This window comes from Thalassophryne amazonica, chromosome 8 (genome assembly GCF_902500255.1).
Source record: "Thalassophryne amazonica chromosome 8, fThaAma1.1, whole genome shotgun sequence".
NCBI classification, from domain to species: Eukaryota; Metazoa; Chordata; class Actinopteri; order Batrachoidiformes; family Batrachoididae; genus Thalassophryne; species Thalassophryne amazonica.
This window is the reverse complement of record NC_047110.1, coordinates 25,396,078-25,416,122: the sequence shown is the minus strand read 5'-3', so window position 1 is coordinate 25,416,122 and position 20,045 is coordinate 25,396,078. Positions and strand designations below refer to the sequence as shown.

Here is a 20,045-nt window from a genome sequence, read left to right as displayed (position 1 = left end):
ACTAGAAATGGTGCGAAAAATTAATTTTCTGCTATATCTGTGCAAGGGCTCGAGAGATGAGCTAAAGTTTATATTGATCAGCAAATATTTCTGATGATTGGCATAAGTGGTGTCATAATGAGGTCACAAAGAAATCATAAAGTCATGGATTTGCATTAGCCTTCTAATGCCTTTGATTGTAATTAGAATAATTTGACTGATTAGGATCAGTGTTGATGACGTCAGTTATTTTGTATTATGATGTAATAAGATTTATATGTGCTGTTATAATACCATTGTATTATTATTTTGCTTTATTTGCAAAATATTGGGCCATTTTTTTCTTGTAACTGATGACAAACTACACAAGTTTTTTTTTTTTTTTTTTTTTAGAGTTAATCACATTGTAAAGCAGATTTTTTTTTAAAGGCCAAATGCCAAGGTATTTGGATAACTGTTTAAAGATTGGGAGGGTTAGTCCTAACCACTGCATTTGCTTTGGGCCTGAACATTGGCACAGCTTCAGTGATTAGAATTCACCAAAACTGAAGTTAACACACAGCAGCTTTACATGTGCAGGGTAAGTGTGTGAACCATTTACAGGAGAAATACCTCAATTGTGTTTGGAGTACAATACATTTTCACATCACAGTTTAGCTCAAATATCAATTTATCAACTACAAAAACTGTAGAAAAGGAAGCTGTTTACCTTTTACATGATCTGTTGTTGCTTATTGCGTCAAATCACTCGTGTGTGTGTGTGTGTTAGTCTATGAAGTAGGTATGGTGTGTGCCTCAATTTCGACTTGGAATTTTTGCATTGAATAGTTGTTCCTTTTCACATCTGCAGCAACATATTTGTTTCCTATTTGTTTACACAATGGGTTGCAGAGCAAAAATGAGATACTTGTATCTCCCCCCTGTTTGGTCTTGAAAGAAGGTAAGAATGGCACATACTGGGAGCACCTGAACCGTTTCAAAAAGCCCACCACGACGGGATATCGTAGCAGGACAGATCACACACGTGTTTGTTTTCATTTTGGTTATCTTGAAAATTGTTTCCAGTTTGTGAGGCCCCTTTCTTTGTCGGTGCCTAAACAGAAAAAGAAAAAATACACATATTATTGGGTCCATAAGTGACTGGACAATTCCTTTTTGGTAATTTTGCCTATGTATTAGACCTGTTCAAAATGTCAAATGTTGCAAAATCGTTTGGGTCACATGTTGTACTTGCTACACTAATAAAATAAAGATCTGTGCCAAATTTTATTGTAATCGGACATTGTTTAGGGTCCCCACCAAGCACAATTTTCCCCAAACAAGCAATGTAGTAATCCAGTAATTCCAGTAATGTCTCCTCTGGGTGACCAATCAACCACCACTTTTTGCCATGAGAAGCCATGTGTGCCTGTAAAAAAAAAAATGGCATCAGAGTCTCCTCCCGTTAGGGTGACGTGCCCTGCCAGTGGAGGGAGAGGAAAATGTGTCACTCTGGGGGACCTCTAAATCTTATTTGATTGAGTTCAAATTTGGTCTGCATCTATAAACCCAAAGTGGAACAAAAACAACATGTGGCCCGAAGTCTCTCACAACTTTTATTTTTCACTATATAACATGAACAGCCCTACTACTTGTATATATGAAGCCATTTTGAAATGAAGTCCAATTTTTGGCTTTGATTTGTCTGATTTCACATTTTTTTAAAAATCGCATGTACACTCATGAATGATGACTATTTTTATGGAGAGTCCATTCATTTCTACGCCCTGTAAATAATTAATTCATTCCCTGACTGATTTCTATACCTGCTCATTCCAAGTCCATGAGCCAAGTAGGTTTTTGGTACTACTGAAGGTGACCAACTACAGCCTCAGTGTACCATGGCCTACACAAAATGTACAACCCCTGGCAATAATTATGGAATCACCTGCCTCGAGGATGTTCATCCAGTTGTTTAATTTTGTAGAAAAAAAGCAGATCACAGACATGACACAAAACTAAAGTCATTTCAAATGGCAACTTTCTGGCTTAAGAAACACTATAAGAAATCAGGAAAAATAATTGTGGCAGTCAGTAACGGTTACTTTTTTAGACCAAGCAGAGGGGAAAAAATATGGACTCACTCAATTCTGAGGAATAAATTATGGAATCACCCTGTAACTTTTCATCCCCAAAACTACACCTGCATCAAATCAGATCTGCTCATTAGTCTGCATCTAAAAAGGATGATCACACCTTGGAGAGCTGTTGCACCAAGTGGACTGACATGAATCATGGCTCCAACACGAGAGATGTCGATTGAAACAAAGGAGAGGATGATCAAACTCTTAAAAGAGGGTAAATACAACACATGGGAAGGTGTTAAAGGCAAACATACTGGTAGACCAAGGAAGACATCAAAGCGTCAAGACAGAAAATGTTGTGTGGGCCGCTGAAGAGGAGGTACTGCTGGCCCACCACCACCAGATGGCGCCCTGCTTGGAGTGCGGGCTCCAAGCACGAGAGGGCGTCGAGCGGCTGGGAGTGACAGCTGTCACTCATCACCATCACTACAAAGGCCCGACTGCAACTCCACCTCCTCGCCGAGAAATCAGCTACCGAACAAGGTAATTTTCTCTGCTGTGATTATTCATTGTCTGAAAACAGTGGTCTGTGTGCAGCCATGTTCCTGCGAAGTCTATTTAAGGCTGGATTGGCGGACAGTGAGAGGACGACGTCTTCGTCTCTCACTCCATCCAGGAAGAAGACCAACAGGAGCTGCATGGGTGATATTGTATCTGGAGGTGGAGGTTCTCCCTCCCGGAGGAACTACTCAGGGAACGATTCACACACCCACCATTAACTGTTTCTGTTTCTGCCAGCAGTACCTGGTCTGACAGCTGGAGACGGTGGCCACCTGGGACCCAGGACTTGGCGGCTCCGGTGTTCTTCAGATCCGTTGGCAGTGGAAGCCGTGTGGGCGCCGCTCTTCTCTAGACAGACGTCTTCTGTCCTCGAGCCTGCCCACACGTCACTTTGTGTATGATTGACTGAACTCCTCAACTGCAATTGTCTGTATTCCGTTGTGCAATTCAGAACATTAAATTGTTACTTTTTGGCTCATCCATTGTCCATTCATTACCGCCCCCTGTTGTGGGTCCGTGTCACTACACCTTCCCAACAGAAAACTTAAAGCAATATGTCTCAAAAATCAAAAATGCACAACAAAAAAAATGAGGAACGAATGGGAGGAAACTGGAGTCAACATCTGTGACCGAACTGTAAGAAACCGCCTAAAGGAAATGGGATTTACATACAGAAAAGCTAAACGAAAGCCATCATTAACACCTAAACAGAAAAAATCAAGGTTACAATGGGCTAAGGAAAAGCAATCGTGGACTGTGGATGACTGGATGAAAGTCATATTCAGTGATGATTCTCGAATCTGCATTGGGCAAGGTGATGATGCTGGAACTTTGTTTGGTGCCGTTCCAATGAGATTTATAAAGATGACTGCCTGAAGAGAACATGTAAATTTCCACAGTCATTGATGATATGGGGCTGCATGTCAGGTAAAGGCACTGGGGAGATGGCTGTCATTACATCATCAATAAATGCACAAGTTTACGTTGATATTTTGGACACTTTTCTTATCCCAACAATTGAAAGGATGTTTGGGGATGATGAAATCATTTTTCAAGATGATAATACATCTTGCCATAGAGCAAAAACTGTGAAAACATTCCTTGCAAAAAGACACATAGGGTCAATGTCATGGCCTGCAAATAGTCCGGATCTTAATCCAATTGAAAATCTTTGGTGGAAGTTGAAGAAAATGGTCCATGACAAGGCTCCAACCTGCAAAGCTGATCTGGCAACAGCAATCAGAGAAAGTTGGAACCAGATTGATGAAGAGTACTGTTTGTCACTCATTAAGTCCATGCCTCAGAGACTGCAAGCTGTTATAAAAGCCAGAGGTGGTGCAACAAAATACTAGTGATGTGTTGGAGCGTTCTTTTGTTTTCCATGATTCCATAATTTTTTCCTCAGAATTGAGTGATTCCATATTTTTTTCCCTCTGGTTGGTCTAAAAAAGTAACCGTTACTGACTGCCACAATTTTTTTTCCTGATTTCTTACAGTGTTTCTTAAAGCCAGAAAGTTGCCATTTGAAATGACTTTAGTTTTGTGTCATGTCTGTGATCTGCTTTTTTTCTACAAAATTACACAACTGAATGAACATCCTCCGAGGCCGGTGAGTCCATAATTTTTGCCAGGGGTTGTATGATAACCATCCCAGGGTGGTATCTGTAGCCAGCTAGGGGTCAATGAAGAATTACACAGAAGATGAACTGAAAAATGCTACAATCATGTTGAAAACTATATCACATTATTTATCTGATCATAAAGATTCAAACAGGTGTAGTTTGGATCATCTATGATGGAATGTTCTGGAGTTTTGGGGTTAAAACAGCAAAAATGGTGACAAAGGTCAATTTCAGTTTGTAAAGTGGTCAAAAGTTAAAGTTGCTCCAATTTCAGTAAAAAATTATGCAAATCATTGTTTGGCTTGATAGGGTTCTAATAAGGAATAGTTTGCACCATCTGTCATGCTTAGTTATCATGTTACAGGGTAACATATACCATCTGTCATAGAATCCAATTGACGTCAACCTTGCTTGACCTTTACTTTGAAGAGCAAACATTCAACACAGTCAAAACTATTCAATTTATTAATCCTTTCATTTCAACCAATAACTTGCATCATTTTTTTTTTAACTGAAATTGGAGCAACTTTAACTTTTGAACCCTACAAACTGATCTTTGTCACCATTTTTGCTGTTTTAACCCCATAACTCCACAACATTCCATCACAGATAGTCCAAACTATAGCTTTTTGGAATCATTATGATCAGACAAATAATGTGATATAGTTTTTAATATGATTGGAGCATTTTTAGATTTTGACCTCTGTGTAATTCTTCATTGCTGGCTACAGCAACCACCCTGTGATGGTTGTCATGCATTTTTGTGTAGGTCATGGTACACCGAGGCTGGAGTCTAAGTGTGGTTTGGTCGCCTTCAGTGGTACCAATCAGGTCAAAATTGATGACTGGCTCCTGAACTAATTGACAGACAAACACACTCGCATGGTCACTCACAACCTGGGTCAATTTGGAGTTTCTATTTCCTCTAACCTTCATGTCTTTGGACACAGGACAAAGCCATAGCACCCAGATGGAGCCCATGCAAAGACAGGAAGAAGATGCAAACTCCACACATAAAGGATCAGGAGGGAAGTGATCCCAGGACCTTCTTCCTGTGAGGCAACAGTGTTAAACCACGAAGCAAATGTATTGCATCCCCCCATAAGTAATTGAAGAAACAATATATAAGTGTTATTGCACATATAAATCTTCAATTATACAGCCAGTTTTGATTAGACAAGTACACAGTAAAATCACCAGTATTAAATTCACACTGACAGTGAACATATGGTCCCACTCTGGCCAGAGTAGGACCATATGTACAACTCCAATTCCAATGAAGTTGGGATGTTGTGTAAAATGTAAATAAAAACAAAATACAATGGCAAATCCTCTTCAACCTATATTCAATTGAATACACAGCAAAGACAAGATATTTAATGTTAAACTGATAAACTTTATTGTTTTTATGCAAATATTTGCTCATTTTGAAATGGATGCCTGCAACACATTTCAGAAAAGTTGGGACAGGGCAACAAAAGACTCGGAAAGTTGATGAATGCTCAAAGAACACCTAATTGTAAACAGGTGAGTGTCAAGATTGGGTATTAAAGGAGCATCCCCCAAAGTCTCAGCCATTCACAAGCAAAGATGGAGTGAGGATCCCAACTTTGTGAACAACTGCATGAAAAAAATAGTCCAGACAGTTTAAGAACAGTGTTTCTCAATGTTCAATTGCAAGGAATTTAGGGATTCCATCATCTACAGTCCATAATATAATCAGAAGATTCAGAGAATCTGGAGAACTTTCTTCATGTGAGCAGCAAGGTCGAAAACCAACACTGAATGTCCGTGACCTTTGATCCCTCAGGCGGTACTGCATTAAAAACCTACATCATTGTGTAAAGGATCTTAACGCGTGGGCTCAGGAACACTTCAGAAAACCATTTTCAGTTAACACAGTTTGTCACTACATCGACAAGTGCAAGTTAAAACTCTACGATGCAAAGCGAAAGCCATACATCAACAACATCCAGAAACACAGCCACCTTCTCTGGGCCCGAGCTCATTTGAAATGGACAGATGCAAAGTGAAAAAGTGTGCTGTGGTCTGATGAGTCCACATTTCAAATTGTTTTTGGAAATCATGGACATTGTGTCCTCTGGACAAAAGAGGAAAAAGACAATCCAGAATGTTACCAGCGCAAAGTTCAAAAGCCAGCATCTGTGATGGTATGGGGGTGTGTTGGTGCCCATGGCATGGACAACTTACACATCTGTGATGGCACCATCAATGCTGAAAGGTACATCCAGGTTTTGGGGCAACACATACAACACTGTTTGAAGAGAAGTTACAGTCGGAGCCAGAGGTGGAAATGGCGCACTGGGTCGGCCCAGCGGGGAAAGTCAAGGAACGAGCAAAGACTGTGCGCCTCCAGAAAAGATCGACGAGAGAGGAGATTCTGAAAATTGCGAAAAAAGAGGGGGTGCTACACATTCGAGGAATGAAACTGAGGATTTTCCCGGACCTGACTGCAGAGATGGCAAAGAAAGGAGCCAGTTTTCGGGAGATCAGGACAAAACTGCGGGATGCTGGAGTAAGGCACGGGATGCTTCATCCAGCCACGCTGATAATAACATTCAGAGGTGAGACAAAAAAGTTCACCGAACACAGTGCGGCGGACATGTATGTCAAAACTGTCATTGAGCCAGGGTAAATAATACTGGATAAATTCAAGACAAGTTCCAGAGACAAGTGGGGTTGAGGACACATGTTGGGACACATGGGACTAATGGGCCTAGGTCTATTGGGACTGAGCGCAGGAGGCACTTAATCTTAGATATGGAAATATAAGTTAAGGACTAATTTTGATGATGGAAGTAATCAACCTTAGTTCTAAAAGCCTATATGTTTTTTTTTTTATTATTTATATTCAGAGCAGGCGTAGCTCAGTTGATATTTGTTTTCATTACATGGTGAATTTATGTGTGAGAGTGTGTGTGGTTGAATGGATGTGTGATTATCATGTTTATTTGTTATGAAAGCTCTATGTAACATTAAAGTAAAATTATAGCAAGAACATTGGATGAATTTTATGTTAGATAAAAGGATTTAAAATAGCTCATTTGAATGTGTGCAGTTTAAGGAAAAAGTGAATGAAGTTTTTAATTTAATACAGGAGTATAATTTACATGTATTTGTTGTCAGAAACCCATTTGGACTCAACTATTAACAGCTCCTCTTTAAGTATATATGGATATAATTTTTATAGATTAGATCGAAATTTAAATGGTGGAGGAGTAGCTTGTTATGTTCAAAGTCATTCCAGTTAAAATCCGAAATATCTTAATATTCAAGGAATTGAAATTATGTGGATTCAGTTACAATTACCTCATTTAAAACCTGCTGCTTGGGTGCTGTTACAGACCACCAAATGCTCAGTAATGTATCTTGACCAACTGTGAAATGTTAGATGGTGTATGTGATAAAGGAAATGAAATTTATTTTTAGGAGATCTAAATATTGATTTCAAAGCTGAAAGTTGTGCTTTAAAAGATAAATTATCTTCAACTGCTAAAACTTGTAATTTGTCACAACTTGTCAGTAAATACACTAGAATAAATGTAAAAGCTGATGGAACTTGCTCAGCAACTCTGCTTGATCTAATGTTTACAATGTTCCAGAATTATGCACTGAGGCAATTTCTGTTCCTGTTGGTTGCAGTGACCACAATTTAACTGCAATTATAAGAAAACAAAAGTACCTAAACCTGGTCAAAAATTTATTAGTAAACGAAATCTTAAGAATTTTAACAAGGATGATTTTGTTACAGATGTACAAAGCATAAACTGGTCAGAAGTAAAACAAGAACAGAACCCAAGTAAAGCTGTGGAGATTTTTGTTGTGTGGCCGCCAGAATAGGAGGTACTGCTGGCCCACCACCAGAGGGCGCCCTGCCTGAAGTGCGGGCTTCAGGCACGAGAGAGCACTGCCGCCACGGACACAGCCGGGAGTGACAGCTGTCACTCATTCTTCATCATCGCACTCCATAAAACCCAGACATCATCTCCACCTCATCGCCGAGATATCGTACTTCTTTGGAGGTAATATCCTCAGCCGTTTGTGTGGTACAATATAATTTGTATATTGTGAGTGTTTGCAGGAGTACCGGTACCTCTGTCGGTGGAAGCTGAGAGAGTGCTGGACGGCACTCTTTTCCCCTGAGGAATCACTGCGGTACTCTGCCAGATATTGTGTTAGAGGTGGAGGTGGCATTCCCACCGTTGTTGTTACGGGGTGTACACACACCCACACTTGACTGTCTTTGTTCTTCGCCAGCAGTACCAGATCCGACAGTCGGGGACGGTGATCACCTGGGAATTCGGGACTTGGCGGCTCCAGTATTCACCAGGTTCGGTGGCGGCGGAAATCGTGTGGTTCCGGCTCTTCTCAGGACAGATGTCTTCTATCCTCGAGCCTGCCCACACGTCACCTTTGTGGATTGACTGTAATCATATTCTGAGATTGTCTGTATATCGTTGTGCACCTTCACAACATTAAATTGTTACTGTTTGGCTCATCTATTGACCGTTCATTTGCACCCCCTGTTGTGGGTCCGTGTCACTACACTTTCACAACAGGATATCTCGGCCAGCGTCATGGACTCCGAAGGGCGTCACCCGGCTGTTGAACGACCAATGGGAGAGCAGGGAGCGCAGGCGTCTGCAGGAGGCGTGATTGGTGAGCTGCAGCACATTCTCACCACCTTTACGGCTCGGTTGGATCAAATGACCAAGCAAAACATCCTCCTGAACCGCAGGGTGGAGGCTCTCCGCGCAGTGGCGGCGAGCGCTCAGGGCGCTGCTGCAGCTCCTCCTCCTGCCGACCCTGTGCAGGATATGAACGTTCCAGTGGTGGTTCAACAACCCCTCCCACCATCCCCTGAAGCATACATAAGCCCTCCTGAGCCGTACGGAGGTTGTGTGGAGACGTGCGCGGACTTTCTCATGCAGTGTTCGTCTTCGCACAACGTCCCGTCATGTACGCGTCAGATGCTAGTAAAATAGCTTATGTGATTGCTTTGCTTCGGGGTAAGGCACGCGCCTGGGCTACGGCGCTCTGGGAACAGAACCACGGTTGTTATCAGCATACACTGGGTTTGTGGGGGAGTTCAGAACAGTGTTTGATCCCCTAACAGAGGAGAGACCGCTTCAACAATGCTGCTGTCAATGCGACAGGGGCGCTGGTGCGCAGCCGAATATGCAGTCGACTTCTGCATCGCGGCTGCGAGGTCCGGCTGGAATAACGTTGCGCTCCGCACCGCCTTCATAAACGGACTGTCATCAGTCCTGAAGGAGCATCTGGTTGCTAAGGAGGAACCGCGGGATTTAGATGGGCTTATCGATCTCGTTATACGGTTAGACAATCGGTTGGAGGAACGCCGTCGGGAGCGAGGCGAAGGACGTGGCCAGATACGCGCCGTCCCTCTCCCTTACGGGTTCGAAAAGGGGCCGCCCTCCCACGCTCCACAGCCGCAGCGCTCCGTGGGGCAACAGCTCCCTCTGCTGACGTTGTTAGGGAAACGCACAGGGCCAAAATGAGGAGGCTGGTCCGCGGGGAGTGTTTTCTCTGCAGCTCAAAGGAGCACATACAGAAAAACTGCCCCAAACGGCCACAACAAAACCGCCCTCAGAGACTGGGCTAAGGGGGGTCAAAACATTCACGTGGGACACATAGATTGCCACACGACTCCCAGTTACAATCCTGAGCGGGGATTTAACCCTTCAAGCCCCAGCACTGGTGGACACGGGGTCAGAAGGGAATTTGCTAGACAGCAGATGGGCAAGGGAGGTAGGGCTCCCTCTGGTGGCGCTTCCTTCGCCATTGCAGGTGCGGGCACTAGATGGCACCCTCCTCCCTTTAATCACACACAAGACACGACCAGTAACTCTGGTGGTGTCTGGAAGCCATAGGGAGGAGATTGAGTTTTTGTAACTCCTTCTACATCCGCGTGATTTTGGGCTTCCCATGGATGTTGAAGCACAATCCCCGGATTGATTGGCCGTCTGGGGTGGTGGTTCAGTGGAGCGAAACCTGCCATCGGGTGTGTTTAGGATCCTCGGTTCCTCCCGGTTTACAGGCTAAGGAGGAGGTCAAAGTCCCTCCCAATCTGACGGCAGTGCCGGTTGAGTACCACGATCTTGCTGACGCTTCAGCAAGGATCTGGCACTCACCCTTCCCCCGCACCGTCCGTATGATTGTGCCATTGATTTGGTTCCAGGCGCTGAGTTCCCGTCCAGCAGGCTGTACAACCTCTCACGACCTGAGCGCGAATCAATGGAGACCTACATCCGGGACTCATTAGCTGCCGGGCTGATCCGGAACTCCACCTCCCCGATGGGGGCAGGTTTTTTTTTGTGGGCAAGAAAGATGGCGGACTCCGTCCATGCATTGATTACAGGGGGATGAATGAGATTACGGTTCGCAACCGATACCCGTTGCCATTGTTGGATTCTGTGTTCACCCCCCTGCATGGAGCCAAAATCTTTACCAAGCTGGATCTTAGAAATGCGTATCACCTGGTTCGGATCCGGAAGGGAGACGAATGGAAGACGGCATTTAACACCCCGTTAGGTCACTTTGAGTACCTGGTCATGCCGTTCGGCCTCACCAACGCCCCCGCGACGTTCCAAGCCTTGGTTAACGACGTCTTGCGGGACTTCCTGCACCGATTCGCCTTCGTATATCTGGACGATATTCTCATCTTTTCTCCGGATCCTGAGACCCATGTCCAGCATGTACGTCAGGTCCTGCAGCGGTTGTTAGAGAACCGACTGTTTGTGAAGGGCGAGAAGTGCGAGTTTCACCGCACGTCTTTGTCCTTCCTGGGTTTATCATCTCCTCTAACTCCGTCGCCCCTGATCCGGCCAAGGTTGCGGCGGTGAGAGATTGGCCCCAACCAACAAGCCGTAGGAAGCTGCAACAGTTCCTCGGCTTCGCTAATTTCTATAGGAGGTTCATTAAGGGCTACAGTCAGGTAGTTAGCGCCCTGACAGCCCTGACCTCTCCAAAAGTCTCCTTCACCTGGTTGGATCGGTGCAAAGCCGCGTTCAAGGAGTTGAAACGACGGTTCTCTACTGCGCCAGTTTTGGTGCAGCCCGACCCTAGCCGCCAGTTCGTGGTTGAAGTGGACGCCTCTGACTCAGGGATAGGAGCCGTGCTATCCCAGAGCGGAGAGACTGATAAGGTTCTTCACCCGTGTGCCTACTTTTCACGCAGGTTGACCCCGGCTGAACGGAACTATGATGTCGGCAATCGAGAACTCCTTGCGGTGAAAGAGGCTCTTGAGGAGTGGAGACACCTGTTGGAGGGAGCGTCTGTGCCGTTCACGGTTTTCACTGACCATCGGAACCTGGAGAATATCAGGACCGCCAAGCGGCTGAACCCCAGGCAAGCCCGCTGGTCACTGTTCTTCGGGCGTTTTGACTTCCGGATCACCTATCGCCCTGGGACCAAGAACCAGAGGTTGGATGCCTTGTCCCGGGTACACGAAGAGGAGGTCAAAACTGCACTGTCGGATCCACCGGAGCCCATCCTGCCTGAGTCCACTATCGTGGCCACCCTCACCTGGGACGTGGAGAAGATCGTCCGGGAGGCCCTGGCACGGAGCCCGGACCCAGGAACAGGTCCGAAGAACCGTTTGTACGTCCCACCAGAGGCCAGAGCTGCAGTCTTGGACTTCTGTCACGGTTCCAAGCTCTCCTGTCATCCAGGGGTGCGAAGGACCGTGGCAGTTGTCCGGCAGCGCTTCTGGGGGCGTCTATGGAGGCCGACGTCCGGGAGTACATCCAGGCCTGCACCACCTGTGCCAGGGGCAAGGCAGACCATAAAAGGTCCCAAGGACTTCTCCAGCCGCTACCTGTGCCTCATCGCCCCTGGTCCCACATCGGCCTGGATGTCGTCACGGGCCTCCCGCCGTCCCAGGGCAACCACCATCTTCACGATAGTGGACCGATTCTCCAAGGCGGCCCACTTCGTGGCCCTCCCGAAGCTCCCAACAGCCCAGGAGACAGCAGACCTCCTGGTCCACCACGTCGTCCGTCTGCATGGGATACCCATCGACATCGTCTCTGATCGTGGTCCCCAGTTCTCGTCACACATCTGGAGGAGCTTCTGCCGGGAACTGGGGGCCACTGTGAGCCTCTCATCCGGGTATCACCCGCAGACCAATAGACAGGCAGAACGGGCCAATCAGGAATTGGAGCAAGCCCTGCGTTGTGTAACGTCCGCACACCCGACGGCCTGGAGTAAACATCTGGCCTGGATCGAGTATGCGCATAACAGCCAGGTTTCCTCTGCCACCGCCTCTCCCGTTTGAGGTGTGTTTGGGGTATCAGCCCCCATTATTTCCCGTAGTGGAGGGAGAGGTCGGTGTGCCCTCGGTCCAGGCCCACCTGCGGAAGAGCTCCCTCACAAACCCAGTATAAGAGGCAAGGAGCCGTGAACTTTGTTCCCAAAGCGCTGTAGCCCAAGCGCGTGCCTCACCTCGAAGCAAATTAATCACGTAAGCCACCTTGCTGGCATCAGACGCGTACATCACGGGACGCTGTGCAAAGACAAGTGAACACTGCTTAAGAAAGTCTGCGCACGTCTCCACACAACCTCCGTACGGCTCTGGGGGGGCTTATGTATGCTTTAGGGGATTGGTGGGGGGGGTCGTTTGAATGACCAGTGGAATGTCTGTATGCTGCACCGGGTCGGCAGGGAGGAGGAGGCTGCAGCAGCGGCCCTTGAGCGCGCCGCTTCCAATTGTGCGGTGAGACCTCCATCCTGCGATTAAGTATGATGTGTTGCTCGGTCATCAGGTCCCTCCCGAGCGGTAAAGGCGGTGAGGATGTGCTGCAACCCACCAATCACGCCTCCAGCCGACGCCTGTGCACCCTGCTTTCCATTGGCTGTCCAACAGATGGTGACGCCCCCTCGGGATCCATGACGTTGGCCGAAGATATCCTGTTGGGGAAAGTGTAGTGACACGGACCCACAACAGGGGGGCGCAAATGAACGGTCAATAGATGAGCCAAAAAGTAACAATTTAATGTTGTGAATGTGCACAACGAATATACAGACAATCTCAGAATCTGATAACAGTCAATCCACAAAGGTGACGTGTGGGCAGGCTCGAGGATAGAAGACGTCTGTCCTGAGAAGAGCCGGGAACCACACGATTTCCACCGCCACAGAACCCGGTGAATACTGGAGCCGCCAAGTCCCGAATTCCCAGGTGATCACCGTCCCCGACTGTCGGATCTGGTACTGCTGGTGAGGAGCACAAACAGTGAGACGTGGGTGTGTGTACACCCAGTAACAAAAAACAGTCAGAAGGTGGAAAGTCACCTCCACCTCTAATCACACACTCATGCAGCTCCTGTTGAATCACTTATCTGGAGGGAGTGAGAGGCGAAGACATCGGCACTCTCACAAACCGCCAATCCAGCTGACAAGGCACCACAGGACAACGGCTGCTAACAGATCACACGTAAGTTATAATTACTTAATACGGCAGAGACTATTACCTTCATAGGTAGATGATATCTCGGCAACAAGGTGGAGATGACGTCCGGTCTTTATGGAGTGAGATGATGTAATGTAGATGGGTGACAGCTGTCAAGAGATAATGAGTGACAGCTGTCACCCCCGGCTGCGTCCGTGGTGGCAGCGCCCTCTCGTGCCTGAAGCCCGCACTTCAGGCAGGGCGCCCTCTGGTGGTGGGCCAGCAGTACCTCCTCTTCTGGCGGCCCACACAACATATATATATATATATATATATATATATATATATATATATATATATATATATATATATATATATATATATATATTTTTTTTTTTTTTATTTTTTTTTTTTTTATTTTATATTTTTGTACATTTTTCAAGTGAGCTGTACTGTTACTTTTTTGTATATTATGTTATTCACATTTCAGATCTGATTTTAATGGAAGTGGAAATTCATGAGTTTAGAGTCAACTATGGGCTTTCATACTTAAGGTGTGTGTGTGTGTGTGTGTGTGTGTGTGTATTGAAAAATGAATGTAATGAATTTTAAAAGACCCCAGGAAGAATAGCTACTGATTTTCAGTGGCTAATGGGGATCTTAATAAACTAAACTAAACATGCTGCCATCCAAGGAACGTCTTTTTCAGGGACATTCCTGCTTATTTCAGTAAGACAATGCCAAACCACATTCTGCACGTGTTACAACAGTGTGGCATCATAGTAAAAGAGTGCGGGTACTAGACTGGCCTGCCTGCAGTCCAGATCTGTCACCCATTGAAAATGTGTGGCGCATTATGAAGCGCTAAATACGACAATGGAGACCCGGACTGTTGAACAACTGGAGTCGTACATCAAACAAAAATGGGAAGAATTCCACCTACAAAGCTTCAACGATAGTGTCCTCAGTTACTGAGTGTTGTTAGAAGGAAAGGTGATGTAACATAGTGGTTAACATCCACTGTCCCAACTCTTCTGAGTTTTACACCTATAAAACACTACCATTATTGTGTGCACGTCACTTCTGGCAGACACGTGTGTGCATTTATACATAAGGCTGCATTTCCACATTATTTGTCTTTGATAATAAAGGATTATTAGCTGACTGTTTGGTCTGTACGTGTTATGTGTCGACGCGGGTTGAGGAGGCGGACCTGCGTCTGACGGAACCCAGCGCCAAAATAACCAGAAGCGGTTCCAATAACAAAAACAATTTATTAATTCACCCTCTGGTGCATAATAAAGTGTAGAAAACTAAAACAGCGTCATTCTGGTGGAGTGAAGGCTGGCACGCTCTCCAGCGCCCAAAAGGATCGAAGCCCGGCGCTTCTGGACTCACTATTATCGCCAAACACCCCCCAGGTGGACACGACAAACCGACTCTCTGCGAAGGATAGAAGAAGTGAGGTAAGTCAGCAGTTACAACTAATATCCTTCAAAAGACACACACTATCAGCAACACATTCAGGTCTGTATTTTAAACTTTATGCAAATGAGCAGCTTCTCACAACAGGTGGAGGATCACTCGTCCGCACGCCACAGCAGTGAGAAGCAAGCTGCACAATTCTCATCTCAATTCAAATATACTGCGTAACAAAATACCAAGTTACTATCAACGAGTAGTCAAACAATTAATCACCTCTGATGTGTACTGACAGCATGTGTCTCTCACCCTTCCTGCTTCACAGGCTCGATGTGTCAAACCCAGGCGCGGTCCTCAGCGTCTCACAAACGAAAATCACAAGGTCGAGTTCCCGGCAATTCTGCTTGAATCACACATGGCTTAAATGCAGAACGCCATCTAATTATCTGCTTCAGCTGAAAGTCTTTAAGGTTGCATGTGAGCACCATCCACAGGTGCTGCACATGATGTTGATGAGGGTGTGAGCACCATCCACAGGTGCTGCACATGATGTTGATGAGGGTGAAGGACTCTTCAGTCAGCACCTTTTCCACAGACAAATCAGTTTCCATGCCACCTGGAGAGCAAAGAAAAGAAAAGAACACCAAAATGTCCAGCCACACCCCCCAACACACAACAGTACGGGGAAATATCAGACTGACGTGTTGTCAGTACAGACCGAGTGAAGTGAGGTCCGTGTGAAAAACACGGAGGTCTGATATCCCAATAGAGACCGAGCAACTGAGGTTAATAATTCGTTATTATATGGCTATTCTATATAAACACTCAATCTTACAGTACTGCCCGAATATGAAAGCTGCTGACGGCTTGTAGTCCAACTTGTTCGCTACACCTCCATGAAGAACTTGCTAAAAGATGGTCCGGTCGTTAGCTGGTAAGCTTTTCAATCTGTGTGCTTTTTCAGATGCTGTTTAGGTATTTATGGAATACGTTTCATGTCCGACTTGCTTTTTCTAATCGTGTTTTTTAGCTTCGTGGTTTTTAAAGAAAATAAGCGTTTTGGAGTGATTGCCATGGAAACCGGTCCAATATGGGAAAATATCTGGCCGTTAATCATGCAATCAGAGTGCGCGTAGCGTCGCAGCCATATAATAATAGCTTTTATTCCACACTCTGCATCTTCTCTGACTGATTGTAGGCATGATTTTTAGAGAGTACAGTCATCTTGGGCTTTTGTGTGCACGTGCGCACATTTCATTGTTTCTTTTTTCTTACTTGCTCATTTGGCTGATCAAGCAGTCAACTGAGAGGACCTTTGGGAAGGCACACCTTGCGTTCAATGTATTATAATATCTAATTTAATTTAATTTAATTAGCTTATAATGAGCCAAATCACAGCACAAGCCGTCTCAAGGCGCCTTACATAAAACAAGTCAACATAAAATTGAATATATAATTTAAAATGAATAAAAAATTCAAATACATAAATAAAAACAGAAGTAAAAGAATAAAACAAATAAAAATAAAAACTATCCATAAGAAAGAGAATAAAAATAGCTTTTGAGTCTTGACCTAAAAATGTCCACAGACTCAGACTGCCTCACGCAGGAAGACTGTTCCACAGGGTGGGTGCACGATACGAAAAGGCTCTTTGACCTGCTGACTTCTTCTTCACCCTGGGAACACAGAGAAGTCCCGCATCCTGCGACCGCAAAGCCTGGGCCGGCACGTAGAGTTCCACCAGATCAGCCAGATAAAATGGCGCCAGTCCATGAACAACCTTATAAGTCAATAACAAAACCTTAAAATCTGCTCTCACAGAGACAGGGAGCAAGTGCAAAGATGCCAAAATGGTGTGATATGTTCAGACCTTCTGCTACGTGTCAGGAAGTGTGGCGGGCAGCATTCAGAACTAGCTGAAGACCCCTAATGCTGGACTGTGGTAACCCTGAAAATAGAACATTACAATAATCTAGTCTAGAAGAAACAAAAGCATGAATCAGGGTCTCAGCATCAGCCATGGACAGGATGGGGCGGACCCTCGCTATATTTCTCAGATGGAAAAAAGCAGTCCTAGTAACATCCCTGATGTGGAGGTCAAAAGACAACATGGGATCAAAAATTATCCCAAGGTTCCTCAATTTGTCTGTATGATGTATGACACAGGAACCCAGGCTGAGCGCCAGCTGGTCAAACTGATGCCGATGTCTCGCTGGACCAAGAACCATCATTTCAGTCTTATCAAAGTTTAAAAGTAGGAAGTTACTAGACATCCAACTTCTCACTGATAGAAGACAGTCCTCCAGGGATTTCATGGGAATGAGATTTCCCGCAGTTATCGGCATGTACAACTGAGTATCATCAGCATAACAATGAAAGGCAATCCCAAAACTCCGCAGTATACACCCAAGGGGTGCCACATACAGGGAGAAAAGCAAGGGGCCTAAAACAGATCCCTGTGGAACCCCAAATCTCATGTCAGCAAGGTCAGAGGTAGTGCCATTATACAAGACACATTGAGAACGACTAGACAGATATGACGTCAACCAGGCAAGGGCACTTCCAGTAATCCCCAAAAAATTCTCCAACCTATTGAGCAAAATATGATGATCCACGGTATCAAATGCAGCACTGAGATCTAACAACACCAAAACCGTAGCGGTATCTGAGTCCATTGCTCGCAGAAGATCATTCACAACTTTAGTGAGCGCTGTCTCGGTGGAGTGATATTTCCTAAAAGCAGACTGCAGCGGCTCAGAAAGATCATTCTCAGTAAGGTGGTCTATGAGCTGCCGTGAAACCACCTTTTCTAAAATTTTGGAACAGAATGATAGATTTGATATCGGCCTATAATTTTTCAATACACTAGGGTCAAGATTAGATTTCTTAAGTAATGGTTTAATCACTGCTGATTTAAAACATTTCGGAATAGATCCAGAGGTTAATGACACATTAATAATTTCCAGCACAGTCGGCCCAAGAGTGGGCCACAGGTCCTTAAACAGTTTTATTGGTATAGGATCAAATAAACAGGTTGTGCTTTTTGTAGACGCCACAAGTTTCGTCAGCACGCCCAATGAAATACTATTAAATTCTGTCAATCTAGGTAACACCTCAATGGTAGTGCCCACCTCCATAGCAGGTTTTAATGGCTGGGCCGAGGCGTGCTGAGATATGCTCAGCCTAATATGTTCTATTTTCTTCTCAAAATAATCCAAGAAATCCTGTGCTGAAACGGGAGAACGACTAACAAGTGGCTGCCCGTGAATAAGAAATGCGACCGTGTCAAACAAAAACTTTGAGTTATGTTTGTTTTTACTGATCAAATCAGAGTAATAGGTCCGCTTTGTGGCCAGTAGTGCATGCTTATAATCTAAAATAGCATCCCGCCACACAAGGCGGAACACCTCTAATTTGGAATAATGCCATTTCCGTTCCAAACCTCTAGCCTTCTGCCTGAGGTCACGCAAATAATCACTGAACCAAGGTGACCGTGCCTTAGGAGGGCGTGACCTTAAAGAGGAGGCGCAATCTTATCAAGTGTAGTTTTAAGCGTTAAATTTAGACTATCCGCGAGGCTGTCCACTGATTTAGCATTCTCCAGATTCAAAGCTAAAATATCAGGTAGTCTGGCCTCAAGTTCAGTCATAGTTGAGGGTTTAATACGACACTGCAGTTGTAGACAAGGTTGTTGTTCCACTAAACGTGGCAGCGTAAATGTAAACCTGATAAGTAAATGGTCAGAGACTACAGATGTGAGAGGCAAAATGTCAATATATGTGACAGCAAACCCACGTGCAAGAACCAGATCCAGGGTATTTCCACTAATGTGTGTCGAGTCCTGAATGCATTGCTGGAATCCTAAAGCATCCACAATTTGCATAAATGATTTGCTAAGGGGATCAGAGGGCTTATTTATATGAATGTTAAAGTCACCAATAATCAAAATGCTATCTGCACTAGTTGACAAACTAGAGATGAATGCACCAAATTCATCTAAGAAGTCACAATATGGGCCAGGGGGCCTATAAACAGTGACAAAATAACATCGCTGAGCTCCAGTTTTATGACCCTGACAGTACTTAGCATCACAGGCATAACGGAGAGTCAGATGCTCAAAGGAATTATATTTCTGACCCCCAACAGCTAATAAAGAAAACCTAGATTTGTAAATAAAAGCCACACCCCCCGCTTGCTTCACACCAAGAGACACGTGACTAAATATGTACACTGGTGGACAGGCCTCATTCAGAGGAAGGAGATTTGTGGGTTTGAGCCAGGTATCACACAAGCCAATCATATCTAAATGATGATCCATGATTAAATCATTAATCAACAGTGATTTCGAGGACAGGGATCTGATGTCCAGCGGCACCACACAGGCTCTAACCGGATCCACAAGGCGCCAGGGCAGCACAGATCCTGCCAGAATTCTGTGCACAGCTCGTCCGGAAGCCAAACAGCAGGCCAAACAGAGCTTCAGCTTCACCAGACGTCCACTTCGTCTCCCGCGGTGACGACTGTGCTTTTGGCCGAAAGGCAGCGTAGGAGCACGGCACAGAAAAGCCGGCACCTCCGATAAAAATGGGGGCGGAAAGTTCTGTCCACCTGCCGATAACCACACCATGAACCGGGGGCTGGAGATCCAGCAGAGTTTGGCGATCATACACCCGCAGGGCATCTGACTCAAAAACAGCATAAATTAAAAACAATAAAATAACAAACAGACTGGAGAGCAGCAGACGAGCAGCCAGACACAACGGCGGCATCTTGGCACTCTCTAAACTAAACATCTAAACTTAAAAATAAATCAATTGATTAAAGATACATTACACGATTTTTGGAATCCATATACTGTGGGTGACTTTAGCTGAGGAGGGTTTAGAAGTGTTTATTTGCAGATTTCATGTTTGTGACCTCTTCTGCAGTCAAACAAAGTCCAGTAAATGTTAATTATTTAATATTGTT

General features: G+C 45.1%; 1 protein-coding gene across 1 annotated transcript in view; it reads right to left on the bottom strand.

Annotated features, from left to right (window-relative positions):
* Positions 1–522: 522 nt before the first annotated feature.
* Positions 523–20,045, bottom strand: part of si:dkey-106n21.1 (solute carrier family 23 member 1) — a 228,439-nt gene continuing 208,916 nt past the window's right edge. Inside the window, 3 exon segments of the mRNA XM_034175892.1 lie at positions 523–961; positions 964–1,039; positions 1,041–1,072. Of these exon segments, the coding sequence (XP_034031783.1) occupies positions 750–961; positions 964–1,039; positions 1,041–1,072 (320 nt within the window). The 3' untranslated portion in view covers positions 523–749.